At 38.9% G+C, this 21,722-nt stretch overlaps 1 protein-coding gene across 6 annotated transcripts; it reads left to right on the top strand.

Moving 5' to 3' along the window:
• Positions 1-656: 656 nt before the first annotated feature.
• Positions 657-12,814, top strand: MORF4L2 (mortality factor 4 like 2). Of its 6 annotated transcripts, none has more exons than XM_040467304.1 (4): positions 658-724; positions 3,464-3,552; positions 9,822-9,926; positions 11,259-12,814. In XM_040467304.1, exon 4 carries the CDS (start codon positions 11,283-11,285, stop codon positions 12,147-12,149), a length of 867 nt encoding a protein of 288 aa, XP_040323238.1. In that variant the 5' UTR covers positions 658-724; positions 3,464-3,552; positions 9,822-9,926; positions 11,259-11,282; the 3' UTR covers positions 12,150-12,814. The 6 variants fall into 6 exon arrangements, with proteins under 6 accessions (XP_040323244.1, XP_040323238.1, XP_040323240.1 ...); XM_040467306.1 differs by having other exon boundaries at positions 9,849-9,926; XM_040467303.1 differs by lacking the exon at positions 658-724 and adding an exon at positions 1,953-2,080.
• The last annotated feature ends 8,908 nt before the right edge of the window (positions 12,815-21,722 follow it).

Genomic DNA, 21,722 nt, shown 5'->3' on the forward strand with positions numbered 1-21,722 from the left:
CCGACTCTTGATTTCAGCTCAGGTCATGATCTCACTGTTTGTGAGATCAAACCCCATGTTGGTTCTGTGGTGACAGCACCCAGCCAGCTCAAGATTCTCTCTCTCCCTTTCTCTCTGCCCCTCTCCTATTCATGCTTTCTATGTAAACAAACCTTAAAAAATAAAAGTAAAATAAAATTAGGTCTCTAACTCCAAAGACATTAACAAAGTGTAGCAGAACCATTACAAAAAATACGGTGCAAACACCCATATTAAATAAAAATGTCAAGAGAAAAAGATCAGTTTTGAAAAGAAGGTGCACAGAAAGAATTCTATCTTCATCAGCATCAGGGCCTGGGGTCATTCATCAATTCTGACCCCCCAAAAAAGGCAAGGAGGAAATAAGAGAGGGCAGGAGGGGGGAATTTTTTTAAAAAAAGGAAAGGAAAAACATCTAGATCTAGGGCCATAGTCTTCTGCCTGGCTGGACTATTTACAGAAGTTAATTTTTTCCCTAGCAATGAATGATATATATGATCCATATAGATTGTGGAATTCAACAAATCAGAAAGAGGGGGAACAAAATCCCATAATTCCAGGCACTAAACAGCCAATCCTTTGCTGGGATTTGGTGGCATCTAGCGGCTGACTCAAGAGGTATAAACCTCACCCAGAGAACTTTCTGGAAAATTAACTGGTGCATAATTGCCTGAAGGGCACTGTGCTTGGAGATCAGGACAAAAAGGTAAGAGAGCCTCAGCCCCTACAGAAATTCGGAGTCTGTATAGATAGATGGATAGAGCGCGAGAGTGAGAGACTGAAGAAGGCTGTTACATACAGATACTGCTGGCAGAAAATTGTGTTTGTGCCAAGAGAACTGCACCCAACTTTGTAGGTGGGGGATGGGAGAGGATACTAGAGAACGGTAAAGAAGCTGCTCCTTGGAATTGCTAATACGGGATTGGGAGGGTTTGGCTCTTAACTGAAGAACTATGGTTTAGAACAGAATTTTGGCAACAAAGAAAAACGTGGGAGGAAAGTGTATTTTTAGGGTCTGAAATTAAATCGATAGGAGAGACCAAAATATTTCTGGTAAAGGTTCCTTATTGGTTATGGTCGCCTTGACTTATTTTCCTTTTCATTTGAACAATTTTCAAACTCATAGAAAAGTAGAGAACATTCCATACACAACGCGCGTGCATGAGCGCGCGCCCCCGCTTTGGGACACACACCGGCCGCAACACTAACTCCCAACGCTAGGGGCGCACCCCTGAGCACACCCACCACCTCCAACACCACGAGGACTGCCACGCGCGCGCACACCCTAACCCCAGAGCTACGGGAGCTCCCCCGGGCACAAACACAACGGCCCCAATACCACACCCCCACACCCCTCACACACATTAAAAACCCCGCTCTGCTTTTTTTTTCATTCCGAGAGTTGTGCAAGAGGTTGGGGGGCGTGGCCCCAGGATTGACCTCGCGCTTCCCCACTCGCGGGAATCTTAGCTCATTTCCGCCCATCCTGTTTCCGCAGGCCACGTAGACACTTCCTTTCCCAGTGGAAAAAAAAAAAAAAACCCATAATGCCTCCCTGCAGGAAAAAAAAAAAAAAAAGAAGAAAGAAAAAAAAAGAAGAAAAAAAAAAAAAAAAACTCTGGTCAGGGGAACTCTGGGTCGTGAAAATAGGCCACGTGAACACCCTGCCCTATAGACTTATGACCCAACGGCTGTCGCGCTTTTGGTGGGCGGGCTAAGAGCCTAAGAGGGCGAGCGTCATTGGCCAGAGCGCGCACTAAAGGAGAAAGATGATTGGTTTGCTTCCAGCCTTAACCGTGAAGAAGCAGGTTGCTAGCACCCGCCTTTACTGCGGCGAAGTGTCATCGCTGACGTGGTAGGCCTCGTCCAATCATTTGGTTATGGAACATTCTAAAACTTAGACAAGACGATTGTGATTGGCTGGAGAGCATAAGCCCGCCTCCAGGGTGACGTGTCTGCCTATGGATATCAGTTGCCAGAGAAACCTGGCTTTACTATGGCGGTTGGAGGGACGGCAGTGGTCACACGTCGGCTGCTGGAAAGAACTGGATTCTCGTTTCAGGTTTCGGGGTGGGGGTGGGGTGAAAGGGTTGATGATATCTTTTTATTGCCGCGTATATAGACAAGATTATCATATGGCTTTACAACTGAGCAGAGCCTCATTCAAATTCCTACTCGCCAACGCCCTGCTTGGGCTGGCTCCTGTTCTTTCCGTGTCTTGGTTTCCATGTTTGTAAAATGGTGATAATAATAGTATCTACCTCAGAGACGTTTACCTCAGAGGCTTGTACTGTGTGTTACTGCGTATAAGACAATACCAATGCTGGCTCAGAAAAATATTCGCTATTATTGTGGAGTGAAAAACCGCGTAACAGAATGAGAAACAATATAAATTATGTAAATTCGTTCATTATATTGCTTTTCCTGCCCATTAACTTCTTCCCTAGGAGAAATTCGAGTAATAAAAGAGGCATATCAATTTTTACCGCTGAAATAATTTACTATTTGAGAATTAGCTCAAAATATCGGGGATTGGAATTTTCCATATTTAAAAGTTTAAAAGGCGGGGGGGGCGGTGAGGGGAGATGGAGAACGAGAGCAATCAGGAGATGAACCACATGCGATGAGTAGGCCTTGTTTGGATCCTGATTTGAACATACCAACTGTAAAAAAAAAAAAAAAACAAAAAACTGTTTAAGATGCATCGGGAAAATGTGAAGACAGGTTTGATGGGTTTTTTTTTAAAGGAATTGATGTCTATTTTTAGACGTTATAATGGCAGTAATGGTTGTTTTCAAATTGTCTATCTTGTAGAGATATATAGGAAAATATTTGCAGATTAATTAATAAAATGTCTGGGAATGACTTCAAATACATAGATGACTGGTATTTGCTTCAGAATCTCAGCGGTAGGGGGAAGTGGGGAGGGGTGTATAGATGAAACAAAATTGGCCCTAAGTTAATTGTTTGAGTTAAGTGATAGGGCATATGGGGTTCCTCATATTATTGTCTTCCTTGGTATATGTTTGACATTTTCCATAATAAAATACAGAAAATCAGCTAGTCGGTTTGCTTAAAAAAATCGGAGTGGGGGGGAGCAGTGGGTGGGGTTATAGATGAAACAAGATGGCCTTCAGTTGGTAATTGTTGAAGCTGGGTGATTGTTGTAGGTTTATAATACTCTTCCTTCTACATTTTTATTTATTTGAAATTATCCTTAATAAAAAGTATAAAAAAGACAGTTACTTTATTGAAAATCAGGATAAATGTACAGTAAAGTAAATTTGAAAATACAACTACAAGAAGGGAAAAAGAAACATTTGCACATTATTTATCAGCTATGGTATCCTTAGTGTGTGATAAAATGCACTGGTTGATAAAGAAAAAAAGGTTCTCATATCTTTTTATTTTATGTCCTTTTCTGTCCCCTTCTTTGACCTTCCAGGCCATCATCAGAAAAGCTAAGTTTGCTGTATAATAAGGATCAGAAGATCCGATCCTGGTTGCAGAATCATCCCTGATTACAGAATCTGGGTGAGTGCCTCTCTTCTCTTGGCCTCAATTCTGAAACAAGATAGTTCCACATAACCTTCCTAACTGCCCAGGAATATTTTGAAGATTAATAAGCACCTATCTGCAAAAACACTCTAAATTCTAAGAAGGGAAAGATGAGGCTAAGTCCAGTAGTGCTTCCAGTATAGTAAGTGCCTAAACAACAGAAGGCTGTATAATGTTACATTCTTTGATAAGAAATACTACAATATTATTATTATTATTATTATTATTATTATTATTATTTTAATTTTGTTTCCTCCCATGTACAGCATAATTTAGTGGTTAAGGGTAAAGACTAACTTCTTTAATTTGAATTTTGTCTCTGCCACTTACTGTGTGATCCTGGGCAATATACTTAACCCACTTTGTCCCTAAATTTCTTCATGTGTAACATAAAGATAATTATTCCTATGTCATAGGATTTTTGAAGGGATTACATGTAAAGTACCAGGACAGTGCTTGGCACATACAAGTGTTTGCTTTAATAATAATTATGGCTTTGTTAGTCCTTCTGGTACATCCTGGTTTACACACACATACACTCTTACACTTCTAAAAGCAGTGAATAATTCTTTTTGGAAATATAAAACAAAATTAATACTGTTGGTTTCTTTCCTGATTTTCCAGAAGCAGCAGTTAACACTAGAACTGAAATCTGAAATTATGACTTCTGGCTTATCCTAACAATCTAGAAAGATATTGAGTATATTGATCATATTTATTTATAAGGGAATTTCCAGGAGCTATAATTTTAACTAGGAAGTCATAAACATATATTCAGTCTGCTAACTGCTTTTCTGTCATTCCTCCTTTGTCTCAGACTCAAACAATAATGTTAAACATAAAGGAAGTGTTCCAAGATCCAGAAGAGAATGGATATAAATTAACTGTAATGGTATATGTGCTTTTAAAGGTTTATTTCAACAAACCATAGATGTTTACACTCATTTGCGACACACCCATACCAAAAATGTTAGCCTTTGGAGTCTGCATTCCTAAATGGCCCATTACTTGCATGAGAAGATGAAGGAAGGTTTTTCCAGTCACTTGAAAGCTTCATTTTCCCATGGAGTCACTATATTTTCCTTATTTTTTTTCCCTTCTGAAATCGAGGCTGCATAGGAGGGTGCTGCCCTGGTGGAAAAGATGCAGTAGATGGGTATGCACACCCACAGAAAAAACACCTATACAGAAGGCCTTTTGGAGAATGATTAAGGGCAAAAGGGAGGGAGGTGGGCTCTTAGGCCAATAGGAGCTCAGAGAAGGCAAGGTCCAGAGTATCCTGAAATGAAAGCCTCAAAGAGGAAAAGAATCTTGACCTATGCCTCCAAGGATGGGTAGAACCTAGAAGTGGGGGGAAGGAAACCAGTCTGAATGGTGTGCCTACAAAATGTATGATACACAGTGATAATTCACTGAAAAGTTCAGCTATGTGTGAGATCCAAGGATAAGAATAGATCAGAATATGATTATGAATTTTAAATCTATATTTTAATATAAATTTTTAGTCATGTAATTGACATGTGAATATATTATCCTTAAAATGAAAAAAGTTTAAATGTTACAGAGTAGGTTCGAGTTTCCATTTCTTCACCACCCCTGATTCTTTTAACTTTCTCCAGAGTTAACCACTATTATCAGTCCTTCTAGATCTCTAAATTATGTATCTGTTTAAAAACATATATGGATATCCATATATAAAATACTGTTCTGTGTTTTCTTTTACATAGACTTGGTATGCTCTAGGTATCGTTTTGCAACTTACTATCTTTATTTAGCTAATTGTCTTGGCTGTCTTCATGTCCATTCTTAGAGTTCTATTTAATTCCTTTCACAGTGGCATTCTTTTAACTAGCATGTTAATCCATCTCATGGGTAAAGCACATTTTATCTTTCCAAATTACTAGTGATAGTCCTCTAGGTTGATTCCAGTGTTTTTGCTACTTCAAATAATACTTCCAATAATCAAACATAATTGGAAACCATTTACAATTGTTATTCTAGGGTAACATTTATATCTTTATGATAATTAAACCAATGTGATACTGATGTGAGAACAGAGGTCTCTATGACAGACCAGGTGACCTAGAAACAATGATAACCTTTAAAAATTGAATAATCAAAAATTATTGGGAAGAGAGTACCTTAAGAGACCTATGTTCATCTAAAAATTTAGAATGTTCTATAATAGCATTTTAAATCAGCGGGGAAAGGATGGCCTCTTTAATAATTAATATTAAGAAAAGTTATATATTTGGAAGAAGAAACTATAAAAATACCAAGAAATATAGGAAATCGTTTTTAGAATATTGATTTGGAAGCATTTTACCTAGACATAACATAAATGCCAACGTTCACAAAGGAAAAGGTTGACATTTGTGTGTGTATACACACACACATGCACACAGAGACCCACTTAGAAGGAAAATGAGTTTGGAAAAAATATTTCCAACATACCCAAGAAAACTTAGGATTTAATTATTAGAAATCAATAAAGAAAGCAAACATTCACATAAGAAAAACATCACATGAATGTATGAGAGATGCTCAATATCCCACATATTAAAATAAAATATTACTGTATACTGGATAAGCAGAACAAAGTTTTTTTTCCAAAAGATGTTTATCCAGTGTTGCTGAAGGTGTAGATGAATGAACTTTAAGGTTTTTGCTGGGAGTACAAATTAAAGCAGTTCTTTACAAGTTGAATTTGCCTCTATCTCGTCAGAACAGTTCCACTTCTGAGAATAATCCTGAAGTCCCTAATTCTCTAATATATCTGTCCACTTACTTACATCTATTATAGCATTTCTGTAATAATGAAGTATCAGAAACACCGTAAATGTTCATTAATAAGGAACTGGTTAAATTCTGGCACGGAGATTATACAGTAATGTGGATATTAAAAAGAATGACAGATGCCCATGTTAAAGTAGGAAAAGGTATGGGGCAGTAGGTCTCACTTTGCCACGTCAAATATAAAATACACATTTAGTTTTAAAGGTATGTTTTGTGTGAATATGTATATAAAATTTGAAGTCCTGCACACTCCTGGGATTGGGGAAGGGAAGTAAAGGGAGAATTCCAACATCACTATGTGTGTTGGTATTTACACACATGTAAAAGAAATATTACCCCAAAATAGTGCCACAAAATTAACTATTTGGAGAAAATACAGGCTTTTCAGTTCATAACTTACAAAGTAAATTCTGGGTGGATTAAGGAATTAAAATATAAAACATCCAATAAGATCTGTTTTAACAGTGGAAGGAAAAACTAACATGTCATTATATAAAACTTTAAAATCATAACATCAGACACTATAAAAGCACACTAGGGGAAATATTTGCCCCAGAATGACAACTCTTGATAAAGAGCTCCTATAAATGTTAAAATCACTATAAGAATCAACTGGGCAGGGAACAAGAGCCATATATGTATGGCCAATAGACACCTTAAATGTTGAAGCATCACTAAGAAGCTGAACAGCTAAACATTTTATCAAATTTTATGAATTTTGTAAATGATACTAGCCACTGCTGACGAGAGTATGGGTGTGATAGTTTTACGCACTACTTGTAAAGTTGGAAATTGGTATAGCATGGGGGAGTAATTTGATAACCTGTTATTCCCTCTTGACCTACTACATCTGCATCTGGAAATGTTAATAGGAAATGAGGACAAAAATGTTTTAATAGTTACTACAGGGTAAACTGAGGGGGAATCACTTTTCCCTTAAGGGGGTGGTTTAAGGTATGGCCATTTAATAAAATACACAGCTCTCAAGATCCTTGCGTATTATAACATTGTATGGGAAAAATGAGTTGTAGTTACAAACTTTTTTAAAGGGAAGATCTAGGATTTGATACCAGTATTAGCTTATATCTGTTTAAATATTTACACAGAAATTAAAAATAGAAACCTAGGGCAAACCTACAAATGTGTTTTCTCAAAGTCTAGCCTACCCTAGAGCTGACCTGTAGAGAACAAGTGAAAAAATATTTGATTTGTCCCTGATTTGCCTCCATTTTCTTCATGTGTTGAATCACTTGCTTTGATTCACTGTTGTATACCCACCAGGGACCTAAGTGCTGCTCCGTAATATGTGAGATAAGTATAACACAAGGCCTGTGACAAATAGGGATTAATGGTGTAGTTCTATAAGTAAAATTAGCATCAGCTTCATATCATACTGGAGATGGGAGAGAAACGGGCTAGAATTGGAGATTTAAGGAAGAGATAGGATTTCTGTGGTATTTAGATGAAGGAGATGAGGGAGCATGATGGGAGCAAAGAGTAGGCATGCTAAGTCAATAAACAACGTTAATAAAGCCTGAAACTCAAAACAAACTGGAGAATCTACAGTGCAAACTTTTTAAATGGGTGTGCACAGCACATCTATCCTTGATCATGGAGAAGTGTTAAACTGGTAAGTGTGGTACAAAGTGCAAAGCTATCCACAAACTTGTACTACAAGTAGGAGCAGACATCTAAAGGACAGGTTTTCCCTTCCTTTGATGTCTGGTTTCTGACTTCCAGGTAGTAGTAATTTGATCTGTAGGATATTCAAATGAAAATAAAGGTACTGAGACAATTCCTAGAAAGGCTGTTTCCCTGGCTTTATTCACTCTGGTCACAAACCTTGACTTGTGGTACATGTGTTTTTCTGTATAATGGCAGATATTTCATTGAGACTTCATATGAGTAATATAAGAATTTGTGGAGAATGACAATTCACCCAGTTAATCAAATAGGTAGAATTCCTTTTCGTAGTTTTCCTATGAATGAATATATGTGATTAATGCCAAGGATGTATGGTAGGTTCAGCTATCATTTTCAAGTTCCTCAGTAAGGAATTGCTAGTACCAGTGAGACTTCCAAAATACTTCCTGTCCAGCCTGGCCTTACTTCTGTTTTACACAGTCTGGCTGGCTGGCACTGGGCCATCTTGCTTTCTTTAGTTGGTATTTTAACTGTCCCCTTGTTTTGTGAAAGCTCTGCAATATAGCAGTTCTGAGGTGGATTTTCTGGATTTCACCTGTATTAACTAAATTCTCTTAAAACGTCAGATACTGTGTCCCTTCTGTCCTGGTCACAGTGACTGTTTTTTTAGAAAAATATTTTTGTAAGCGTGATAGCTTGCAATGTATGCCATGACACACTAGCTGTTTTCTGATCCTTCACAGAATGTGTCTGTATATACCTCTCAGCCAGAAGGTTTCTGATTCCCACAGGGTCAGTAACTGTATTTACAGGTTTTGATGCTCTCTGAGAGCCACCTTTGTCCTTTCTGCTCAGAGCTTTGTGCCCTTTTAGTTAGAGGATATCATTTGCTTAATGAAAGCTCTAGCACCCAGGTCTGTCTTCCTAATAACTGGTTTCCTTGATTCAAACCTCTGGTTGTCTAGCATTTCTTACCTCTTCTTTCCCCCCTCAGGGTTTCCCTGATATCTGCTCAACATTGTTGAGGTCTAGGGATTGGTTGAGGGGCTTTTTCTGTGGGTGAAAGGCCACAGTTACCAGAGAAATCTGGTTTAAGGCTGATCCACCCTCATCCCTCATTTTTTCCCAGAGATTACCCTGATTTTAATCTGGTATTTATTCATCTAGATACTTTCCTATGCATTTATGCGTATCAGTTTAAAACAGGAATTTGATCACACTCACTGTTCATAAGAACTGTGTGAGACTGATAGTTATTTTTCAGCCTGTGCTATCTATCTCTTAAGGATCCTATTGTACATACTATGCATTATGCCTGTTTACCTAATAGTACAGAATTGAACATCAGAACCATGTTGGTACATGGTTCTCTTAATTCATTTGAATGTTCTTCCATAGTGTGCATACGTAATTTATGTTAGAAGAAAATTTAGGTGTTCCAGTTTTTCAGTATTAAAAATGCCACCGCAGTGAATATCTTGGTATCCATAATCACATGTATTCCTGTAGCTGTTGTTTAGCCACGTTGTATACAAGAAGTTCTTAACAAGAACCTGTGAAGGCTAGGGGGTAATTTGCTTCATTCCATAGATGAGAAAAAGAGGCCAAGTGAGCTTACATATCTTACCTAAGTCCTCACAACTGATAAATGGCAGAGCCTAATTGAAGTAGAAGTATGTCTAACAGTGGAGCTCATATATTTTCTCTGATATTACAGTCGTAAACCACAGTCATAAAATAAGATTACTTTTTTCTGTATTCTTTCACAAAAGTTCATCTTGACAGGTATCTGTTTTCCTTTCTAGTTTGTGTCTCCCACCTTCTCCTTCCAGACTATCCCAGGAGATCTAGGAGGTTCCGTCTAGGAAAACACTAGGAGTTCTTGGAAAGGAAAGAAGGAAGAGGATTATGTAAGTCAAAGAAATTACTTTATCTGTCACACTGTAAGAATCATAGAACACTGGTTTTTTTTGGCTTTACCTTATTAGCCCTCTCTGCTGCATTTTATCCCAATTCCTTCTTGAAACTCTCAACTTCTTTGGCTTCCAAAAGAACATTCTTTTAATTCTTCTGTTGCTGCTCTGACCATTTTTGTTTCGTTTTTGGTCTCTCTGCTCACCCCTTATACGTCAGTCTTTTAGGTTTTTTCAGTATTCCATACTTTGGTTCAGTTTTTTTTCCTCTTCGTGAATGATTTTGATGGCTTTCATAGCTTCCAGTAACAGCTATATGATTACTCTCAGATCTCTATTTCTGGCTCTGACCTTTAGCTGCGTTTTAAAGTTAAATATATAACTGTACACCTCACACTTAATAGATCCAGTACTGAACTTCTTTCCTCTCTAATCCATTTCCTCCTCTAGATGCAGTTTCATGTGATAATACTAATGACCTAATCATTCATTATCAAAACCTGGGAGTCATCACTGACTTCTCCCTCACTGATATATCACTTCCTCCAAGTGATTTCAGCTAATACTGAAAGTTGTGTCATGTACCATTTCTTGTTTACTACTAAATACTATGTGCCTATTACTATCATTGTACTAACCTCATTGTTTTTTAATTGCCACTTTAGATACTTGAATCCTTAACACCTAGCATAGTAGCTGTCCCAAAGCAGATGTGCAATAATGTATGATAGCTAATTCAATGGATGGATTACTTATTTCCTATTATTTTATGGCTGTTTCTAAACTCATCATTAAAATCAGTGTTTTTATTAATTCATTAATTACCCAGGCTTAAAATTACACAGCTACCTTTGACTCCTCCCTCTCCTTCATTTACCAAGTTTTGTATTCAGTTTGTCTGGACTCTGTCATCACTCTAGTTCAGGCCTACCTGGACTCCTACAGAAACCTTTATTGTTACTCATTTTGCCTTTAGTCAACTAAAGTTCATCTTGTCCTTTTTCCTGTTCAGAGTGTTGAATTTGACCTCCACTGCCTTGTGTAGTTTCTTTTCCATTTTAATTCATCATTTGTTTAAAATTATAATCCTGTCTTTTCGGTGGCACCAAAAAACTAACTTTTGGGCAAGTCTGATGAGTGATTGGATGGGTAAAAGTAGTGGTTAGTAGTGAAGATCAGAAAAAGGGTGGAGGTAGTAAGTCACTTATACATGATCCTGAATTAGGATTTGAGATCCAAATTCCAAGAGAGTAACTTGTGTTGTACTAAGCACAGTGTGTTAAAGGTCACTATAGAAAACAAACAAGTAAAATGCTTTATGTATTACAGTGGTTGGAATAAAAACAGGGTTGAATGAGTTCCAGAAAGCAGGGTTCTCAAACTCGTGGACAACAATCTGCAGAAGAAGACAACTTCAAAAAACCAAGTAGAAGCAATATGCAGAGAAGTAAGATGAGAGGGGCCTCTTCAGGAAAGAAGACTGCTGGTTCACAGCAGAAGAATGTGGAACCAGCTCTCCCAGGCAGATGGGGGGGTCGCTCTGCAGAGAACCCCCCTTCAGGATCAGTGAGGAAGACAAGAAAGAACAAACAGAAGACTCCTGGAAATGGAGATGGTGGCAGTACCAGCGAAGCACCTCAGCCACCTCGGAAGAAAAGGGCCCGGGCAGACCCCACTGTCGAAAGTGAGGAGGCATTTAAGAATAGAATGGAAGTTAAAGTGAAGATTCCTGAAGAATTAAAACCATGGCTTGTTGAGGACTGGGACTTAGTTACCAGGCAGAAGCAGCTGTTTCAACTCCCTGCTAAGAAAAATGTAGATGCTATTCTGGAGGAGTACGCAAATTGTAAGAAGTCGCAGGGAAATGTTGATAATAAGGAATATGCAGTTAATGAAGTTGTGGCAGGAATAAAAGAATATTTCAATGTGATGTTGGGCACTCAGCTGCTCTACAAATTTGAGAGGCCCCAGTATGCCGAAATCCTCTTGGCTCACCCTGATGCGCCAATGTCCCAGGTTTATGGAGCCCCACATCTACTGAGATTATTTGTAAGAATCGGAGCAATGTTGGCGTATACGCCCCTTGATGAGAAGAGCCTTGCATTATTGTTGGGCTATTTGCATGATTTCCTAAAATATCTGGCAAAGAATGCTGCATCTCTGTTTACTGCCAGTGATTACAAAGTGGCTTCAGCTGAGTACCACCGCAAAGCCCTGTGAGGGTCTAGTGACCACTCACTGTTATGTCTGGTATCTGTAAACACTCTTTTGGTTCTTAGTCTTTTTCTTGTATAATTGATGTTCTTTAAAATTGTTAATGTATAACAGGGCTTATGTTTCAATTTTGTTTTCTGTTTTGTTTTAAACAGAAAATGAAAGGAGTGCAAGCTCCTTTTCTCATTTCAAAGTTGCTACCAGTGTACGCAGTAATTAGACAAAGAAGAAACATTCAATAGAATATTTTATTGCCTAGTTGACAACATTGCTTGAATGCTGGTGGTTCTATCCCTTTGACACTACACAATTTTCTAATATGCGTTAATGCTCCATGACAAAATGCCCTGATTCCTAGTGCCAAAGGTTCAACTTAATGTATATACCCGAAAACCCATGCATTTGTGCTCTTTTTTTTTTTTTAATGGTGCTTGAAGTAAAACAGCCCATCCTCTGCAAGTCCATCTATGTTGTTCCTTAGGCATTCTCTCTCTGCTCAAATTGTTGAAGGATGGTGGTTTGTTTCATGGTTTTTGTATTTGAGTCTAATGCACGTTCTAACATGATAGAGGCAATGCATTATTGTGTAGCCACGGTTTTCTGGAGAAGTTGATATTTTAGGAATTGTATTTCAGATCTTAAATAAAATTTGTTTCTAAATTTCAAAGCAAGTATTTTGCAGTGTGCCTTTAATATTACTGAGAACAACAAGTCAGCGAGCCCAGGAAAGCTCTAGATGATATCAAAGGAGAGTTCTGACTCCTGGTGAAAGAATTCCTTTTTCTTGGGTGTGGCAGCCAGGAATATGCTGTCGTGCCAGTTCCCCTCCCCTTCCCTCAGTGTGGCTTCTCAGAGTGTGATTGCTTTCAGTGCTGCTTGTAAGAGCCAGTTTTGTTCCTGATGCTGCTTGTCCCTATGAGTTGGGCTGGTATAACAGGATATTTAGTGGGTACTATAACAGTCCCTTACCTTAATGCAGAGCGTTTCTCTTTCCCACAAAAGGAAACATGGGCAGCCACCTTCATATATGATCAGAAATACTTGTAGATTTTGGACCAAGGATGGCAGCTTTCCCTAGTTCCAGCATTGGGGTTATAGTCCCTGTTTTTATAATCCCTTAGGACATAACAGTGGGAATCTATAGAATAGGGGATTTACCAAGGAGGATTGATGTTGGATGCCTATGATTATAAATTTATTCTAGGGTCCCCTGGGTGGCTCAGTTGGTTGAGCGTCCAACTTCAGCTGAGAGTCTGACTTCAGCTCAGGTCATGATCTCAGGGCTCTTGGGTTCAAGCCTGGTGTCGGGCTCTGCTGACAGCCTGGAACCCGCTTCAGATTCTGTCTCTCCCTCTTTCTCTGTCCCTCCCCCACTCACACTGTCTCTCTCAAAAATAAATCTAGTGTATATGGAGATTTCCCAAACCAGGTTTTGTTTCATGAATTAGTGTTTTTGTTTTCCTTCAAGTGTTTATTTATTTTGAGAGAGAGCACGAGCAGGGGAGGGGCAGAGAGAGAGGGAGACAAAATCCCAAGCAGGCTCCACAGCATCAGTGCAGAGTGCCATGCTGGGCTTAAACTCACAAACCAGGAGATCATGACCTGAGCTGAAATCAAGAGTTGGATGCTTAACCAGCCACCCAAGTGCCCCGACAGTATTTTTTACTTTAGAGAAAAAATGTATTCTGTGGTTACTGCAGAAATTTTAGAAAATACAGGAAGAACAAATCTGGAAGTAAATCCTGTATAATCCAACTGGATCAGTCAGGGTCCCAGCAGGAAATAAATGGGACTCAAATGATTTGAGAAGTTTAATAGAGAATTTTTTCCCAAGTTGTCAGCAAAGGAGTAAACTCGTGGTGCATGTTAGTTTGCCAGGGCTGCCACATCAAAGTACCACAAACTAGATGGCTTAAACAACACAAATTTATTTTCTTAGAGTTTTGGAGTCCAGAAGTCTAAGATCAAGGTTGGTTTCTTCTGAGGCCTCTCCTGGGCTTGTAGAAGGGTACCTTCCTGTGATTTCCTCTGTACCTATGTCCTAATCTCTTCTGGAAAGGCCTAATGACCCCGTTTTAATTTAACTACCTCTATAAAGATTCCATCTCCAAATGCAGTCCCATTCTGAGGTGCTGGGGGGTTAAGAATTCACAATATGAATTTAGAGGTGACAGAATTCAGCCTCCAATATGGTGTTACTTGTAGGCAAAGAGTAGAGTAGGAGGGGAGGGAGTGGAAGGTGGGGGTGTAGAGGAGGGGTGGGAGAGGAACTGGGGGAGGGGAGGAATGGGGTGGGAATGGTTACTGGATGGTAAGACAGCTGTGTGGAAAGAGCCACCTGACAGCAGCTGTGATCTTCAGGATGCAGTTAGCTCATAGAGACCTCAAAGAATCCAGGATGGCACAAAAAACAATACCTGAATTCACTCTTCTGGGTATTACCCTTTAACCAAACTGGAAACCAAAGGGCAAGGAAGACTTTTGATGTAATGCATATTGGTAAGCCTGGGGGACACAGAGCAGGGGGGAATACGGGGACAACTAAGATTTCTAGCACACTCGTACCTGAAACAACTATAGTTCATACTTTGCCACATGGTCTTACAATTATGTCCTTTGAGGGACCTAGAGCCTGGCTAACTAGAAGAGTTCTCAAGGACTCTTACACATTCAGAGGACAATTTGTATAACAGTTCATACATTCACAAAACACTGTAAGAGATTGCTTCCTTTGTTATTGAAACTTTGAATAGGAGGCATAGCAAACAGATGGATCTTAGCTCACACACTTAAAACATATTGGGAATATCACATTTCAAAATTGCCTTTAAATGAACATAAATAAGACCCTGATGTTTAACTGTAGCATGTCAGTGGGATATCCACTTCAGTTATTATTAAGGATTCCCTATCTTCATGAGATGTACAAATATCCTATGGTCTCATCTAGCACCAAAGCTTGAGATTCCCCATCATCATGTTTGTCCACACTGGTTAGGGATCAGATGTTCATTTACTGAATTGGCACAATTTCTTCAGATCCCTTGTTCCTGCTGCTTCTATCCAACCCTCTGGATAGGGGAATCTTTGGCAAGATTAGGTGCTGAGCTTTCCTGAGCCAACCATAGTCTTCCTTAGGTGCTGATAAAGAGAAATACTCATGTCTCCACTGCTGGAAGGACCCACAAACCCTGACCTCTCACTGCCTTCAAATGCCCTCCATTCCCATCCAAGGACATCTGACTTGATGTCATCAAGTAATATAATCCTTTTCAAGACAAAAGCCACCAGCTTCAAGCAGATTCTACTTACAGCTGTGCCACAAATCTCCTTCTCCTGGATCTCTGTAGGAAATGGGAAAAGAGAAAAATTTAAGAACACAATACACATTTAATATCCCAGTGACTGATAAGTCAGTAATTTACAGTTCATATGTGGTTTCTTTTTACTTTATCTGATTTAATCTTGTTAATTGCTTTATTTTTTAAAGATATCACATTAGGAATGTTCAGGAGAGACCTAAAGTACTTTATTAGGACCTAAACTAGGCCATCCTATTGACGAAAAAGAGGGCAATTATAATAAGTATATGCAAACTATTACCAGAATCTCTGCTGATTTAGGAAGTGTCTCTATTCTGAAACTACACAGGTGATGTAGTTTCATCTAGCCATCTTGATGACTAAATGGCTTCCCTTCTAAAACTGAAGAGTGGATCTGAGAGTTTATTTACCCCAAGAGATTAAGTGCCTTGCTAATGTTGTGGTTCCATAATAAATAGTAACTATAATTGCTATTTATTATTTTCATCAGTATCATCAACATAAATAAGCCTGTTTTCCATAATGGAGAATGTATATGGATTGGTACAGAAGCATGTTGTGAAATAACTCTCATGACACCCATAAAACAACTAGAAAGTAAAGAAAGTAACCATTAAATAGAGGCTTGTTTTGCCTAAGACAAGTTTCTGGCACAGAATAAATGTTCAAATATAATTCTCTCCTCTCTCCCTTCCCAAAAGGAAAGGGTGAAGACTATATTCCTAATATCTGTGGTTCTCAACCTGAGGTCCCCAGAATTTTAAGGTACTTTAAAGATTACCATGAAGAATTGAAGAGCTCTTTGCTCAATTTTCTCTTTTTTGCCGCATTCATTAATTCATTATGGAAGTAACACTTAGCTGAGCTTTTTCTAGAATCAAATGAGATGATATATTTAAACATGCATTGTGAACTGTGAACTGTAATAATGGTTAACAGTTTGTGTACAGAAATTCTAGTTATCAGAAATTGTGCATTTTTTTAAATTTCAAAATATAAAAGTCTGTGTAAGAAAGAGAAGTTAGAGATAGTCTATATTTTGTTTAAAAATACAGTTTGAAAAACAATTTAGAAAAAATCTTAATATAAGCACTAAAAGATTAAAAATAGAATGTGTTTATCAAATTTAAAAAATTAAATAAAAATAGAATGTGTAAACTCCAAATTTCCAAAGAAAATTCCCTTTGTCCAACAGAAGGCAAGAAAGGAGAGGAAGGGAAGGATGCAAAGAAAACACATGATAAAAAACAAAATAGAAAGGAAGAAATATATCCATGTCAATAATGATGAATGTACATAGATTAAACTCATAGTAAAAGAAAACCTCAGATTGGATTTTTTTTCAAGGCACAGAATTCAGTTTCATGCTTTTTCTCAAAGGCGCTCTTAAAATTATCCAGAAAAGTCCAAAATAAAAGGATGGAAAAATATGTATCAGGTAAATACTAAGCAAAAGAAAGCTGGTGTAGCAAAATTAATGCAAAAATACAGCATGGCACATCACAAACATCATACCAGGCAGAGGCAATCTACTGAGCAAGAACAACAGTTGCAAAATGCAAGTTTATTTTTGTCTAATACTATTCCTTTAAAATTAAGCTTTGAGGAACCTCCACACTGTTTCCCAGAGTGGCTGCACCAGTTTGAATTCCCACCAACAGTGCAAGAGGGTTCCCGTTTCTCCACATCCTCACCAACATCTATAGTCTCCTGATTTGTTCATTTTAGCCACTCTGACTGGCATGAGGTGGTATCTCAGTGTGGTTTTGATTTGTATTTCCCTGATGAGGAGTGACATTGAGCATCTTGTCATGGGCCTGTTGGCCATCTGGATGTCTTCTTTAGTGAAGTGTCTATTCATGTCTTTTGCCCATTTCTTCACTGGATTGTTTTATGGGTGTGGAGTTTGGTGAGTTCTTTATAGATTTTGGATACTAGCCCTTTGTCCGATTTGTCATTTGCAAATATCTTTTCCTATTCCGTCAGTTGCCTTTTAGTTTTGTTGATTGTTTCCTTTGCAGTGCAGAAGCTTTTTATCTTGATGAGGTTCCAATAGTTCATTTTTGCTTTTAATTCCCTTGCCTTTGGAGATGTATCAAGTAAGAAATTGCTGTGGCTGAGGTCAGAGAGGTTTTTTCCTGCAGCCTCTCTGGAAAACAGTGTGGAAATTCCTCAAAAAATTAAAAATAGATCTACCCTATGACCCAGCAATAGCACTGCTAGGAATTTACCCAAGAGATACAGGAGTGCTGATGCATAGGGGTACTTGTACCCCAATATTTACAGCAGCACTTTCAACAACAGCCAAACTATGGAAGGAGCCTAAATGTCCATCAACTGATGAATGGATAAAGAAATTGTGGTTTATATATACAATGGAATACTACTTGGCAATGAGAAAGAATGAAATATGGCCTTTTGTAGCAACGTGGATGGAACTGGAGAGTGTTATGCTAAGTGAAATAAGTCATAGAGAGAAAGACAGATACCATATGTTTTCTCTCTCATGTGGATCCTGAGAAACTTAACAGAAGACCATGGGGGAGGGGAAGGGAAAAAAAAGTTAGAGAGGGAGGGAGGCAAACCATAAGAGACTCTTAAAAACTGAGAATAAACTCAGAGTTGATGGGGGGTTGGAGAGAGGGGAAAGTGGGTGATGGGCATTGAGGAGGGCACCTGTTGGGATGAGCACTGGGTGTTATATGGAAACCAAATTGGCAATAAATTTCATATTAAAAATAAATAAATAAAATAAAATAAAGAATACCAAAAATAAATTAATTAATTAAGCTTTGCCCAGGCCCTGTGGCTTTGTTGCTCACCCCAAAGAGCCCTACAGGCACTTTAAATCCTTCATATGTGGAATTTATTTTTTTTTTTAATTTTTTTTTCAACGTTTATTTTTTTGGGACAGAGAGAGACAGAGCATGAACGGGGGAGGGGCAGAGAGAGGGAGACACAGAATCGGAAACAGGCTCGAGGCTCTGAGCCATCAGCCCAGAGCCTGACGCGGGGCTCGAACTCACGGACCGCGAGATCGTGACCTGGCTGAAGTCGGACGCTTAACCGACTGCGCCACCCAAGCGCCCCTCATATGTGGAATTTAAGATACAGAAGAGATGAACATAGGGGAGGGAAGCAAAAATAATATAAAAACAGGGAGGGGGACAAAACAGAGACTCTTAAAAATGGAGAACAAACTGTTGGAGGAGTGGGAGTGGGGGATGGGCTAAATGGGTGAGGGGCATTAAGGAGAACACTTTTGAGGATAAGCACTGGGTTTTATACATTGGGGATGAATCACTAGAATCTACTTTTGAAATCATTGCACTACATGCTAATTAACTTGGATGCAAATTAAAAAATAAAAAAAATAATTAAAAATGAAAAAAATGGTTAAATGTATATTTTATACACAATATATTTCATTTTATTGTAATAAAAAAGTTGTAAATAAAAAATAAAGATAATGGCTTTTTAAAAAAAATCCTAGGGGTGCCTGGGTGGTGCAGTTGGTTAAGCGTCCGACTTCAGCCAGGTCACGATCTCGCGGTCTGTGAGTTCGAGCCCCGCGTCAGGCTCTGGGCTGATGGCTCGGAGCCTGGAGCCTGTTTCCGATTCTGTGTCTCCCTTTCTCTCTGCCCCTCCCCCATTCATGCTCTGTCTCTCTCTGTCCCAAAAATAAATAAATGTTGAAAAAAAAATTAAAAAAAAAATCCTAAATCAACCCTCATTTCAGTGACCAGAACCCCCAGTTCCTAATAATAAAGAACCCTCTGAACTCAGCTAGCACCAAATTCCGGTGGACTTCTCACTTTGGGGGTAAGTGATGTGCTGGGTTTCTTTTCTTTCTCCATCCTCCTTAGCTTGCTAATTTTGACTTGAGGACTGTCTGGGGTTGAAGGGAGGGAGTAAACAGAATGCTCTTTATGGTTGTGTAGTAAGTTGGCTTCATGCTTTCTAGATCTAGCCAACATTTAAAAGCAGATTCTCATCTGAGGTTCTCCCACTTCAACTCTTGTGTCAGAAGCAAAACATTCTATTGCTGTTTCCTCTTAAGCTCTCAGTTTTTCAGCTGTCCATTCCACAGTTTCTCAGCTGTCCATTCCACAGTTTCTCTGATGGAATCCATAGCAACCCCAAACAGTTCTCTTCATCAGGCCCCTCAATACCAGATTGTTCTCCTGCACAGCCCACTTTTGGTACATGAGAAACACCCATATATCTTTTGCCCCCAACACAATGGGAGTGTAGATATCCCAATACAGTTATCTCTCCTTTGCTCACACCATCGTCACAGCCACATTCTCTAGCCCATAAGATTTCTCATGGTGGATTCAGATCCCATTTCACTATGCTTCCAAACTCTAGGAGAACCTGTCAAGCTTCATGGGGTCCAGTTGAAGCCTTAGGATGAAGGAGAAAGCACCCCAACTCTTCCCCCTTGGAAGCCCACTCCAAAGAAATCCTCCTCACAAAAATTCCTTCTCTGTATCTCCTCTCTCTTAACGCTTTTAACCCTCATAAGTTTTAGAGTTGCTTGGTCATTTTCTTTGAAAACCTGGCTTTGGAATTTAATTTCTATTTTCATCTTCATGCAAAAGAGGAAACTTCCAGTTTAACAGCTCTCATGGAAATTTAAACCAACCAGATCTCCAGTCCTGGAAGGTCACCATCTAAAGTTCAAAAAAATGTAAAAGGTAGGAGTATGGGTTTTGGAGTGTTATGAACCTAGGTCAAAATACTGGCTCCACAACATACTATATTTAGGGCCTTGGAAAATACACTCACACTCTCTGAGTTGTTTCTTCTTCATTTAAGGAAATACCTGCCTTACAGTGTTCTTACAGTGTTTTAAGAGAATCAAACCAAAACACCAAACACTGCATCTGGCCCTTAGTGGGCACTCAAGCAAATGTTAGGTCCCTTCCTACCTTGCCTTTTTCCTTCCTTGAAAAACATGCCTTTGACACTCTCTACCATAAAGAGCATTTGTAAACATAATAAGGGGAGACACAGGTATGCACTTCAGTGCCTTTTCTATATTCCAGAATAAGTTGTCTAATGAATACACTATAGGAAAAGGGATGATATCATACCATTCTCCATCCAATGGAGTTGAAGGTAGGAGACACAATCGTTATGCCATGGAACTGTTTCATGTGTTTTCCTGAACCTGAATTTTAACTTCTAGGTTAAAAATCAATAAAGCATACATACTTAAGAGCTCCAGAACTTTAGATTGAGAGTTCCAGCACCAAACTCCTCAATAGCTACAGGACCTGGTAATATCCTTCCCCTCTTCTTTTTTTTTTTTATCCTTCCCCTATTCTGACTTCATCTATCAAAGATGGTAAAACAGCTGATGCTATTTAATATGTGTGAGAAACTAAGTGGTCTGTATAATAATTCACATAAACCTCACAAGAACCCTAAGAGGAAGTAATGTGATTATCCTCTTTTAAGAAAAGGGGTACAGAAGCCAAGAATAGAGAGCTAAAAGTGGTAGATCTAGGACTTGAACACGGTCAGTTAAGCTCTTTATTATACTAGCCTGCCTCTTGGAAAAATAGTACAACTATTGAGAAATATGAAACTTGAGATCTCGTCTGTGAAAGTACCCTGACCCTGTTACCAGTTCAGACCCTCCTAGAAGCAAATGCTAAGACAAGAGTAGACATACAAGAGATTTATTAGGGAAACACCTATGAAAGATAAAAGGGGAAGAAGCAGAAGATGGGGAGGGACTTCAGACTGTGATGCACGTGTTACACCTGTGAAAGGAGAGGTTTGTAGGGAGGATTAGGCAGGGAGAATCCCAGACTGCAGTACAATAATGAGAAAGTCTGCACCAGGCCAACAGGGAGTACAAACAAAGATTACAAAAGGTCCTCCAATGAGCACAAATGGCCCGGCTCTAGCTGTACAACTATGCTCAGTTATAGTGTGGGAGCAGTCTAAGGAAAGTGTAGTTTTGCATAAACATCAGGCAAGATCCAAATGTTCTTTTGAGGAAATAGCTGTGTGACTCCATGGCTACCACAGGCCTAATGACTTTTTCTCGCAGTCATCCACATATCTTCTCTGATTAGAGACTGAATTTTTGCAAGGAACCAGAAGCTGATTCATTCTATACTAAGTCACCAGAGAAGCTCCCACTTTCAAGCACTGTCACCTAAAAGCCTGAGTATCCTGGTTAGCAAAGGGTTCTATCCAGGGTCTGAGACCCTCAATGCTTTCTGCTCTGGAGTTGGCT

Source organism: Herpailurus yagouaroundi, unplaced genomic scaffold (assembly GCF_014898765.1).
Source record: "Herpailurus yagouaroundi ecotype Mexico unplaced genomic scaffold, PumYag 67416, whole genome shotgun sequence".
NCBI classification, from domain to species: domain Eukaryota; kingdom Metazoa; phylum Chordata; class Mammalia; order Carnivora; family Felidae; genus Herpailurus; species Herpailurus yagouaroundi.

Coding starts and splice junctions, on each gene's coding strand:
- MORF4L2 (XM_040467310.1), top strand. CDS start 11,283: ATGAGTTCCAGAAAGCAGGGTTCTCAAACTCGTGGACAACAATCTGCA.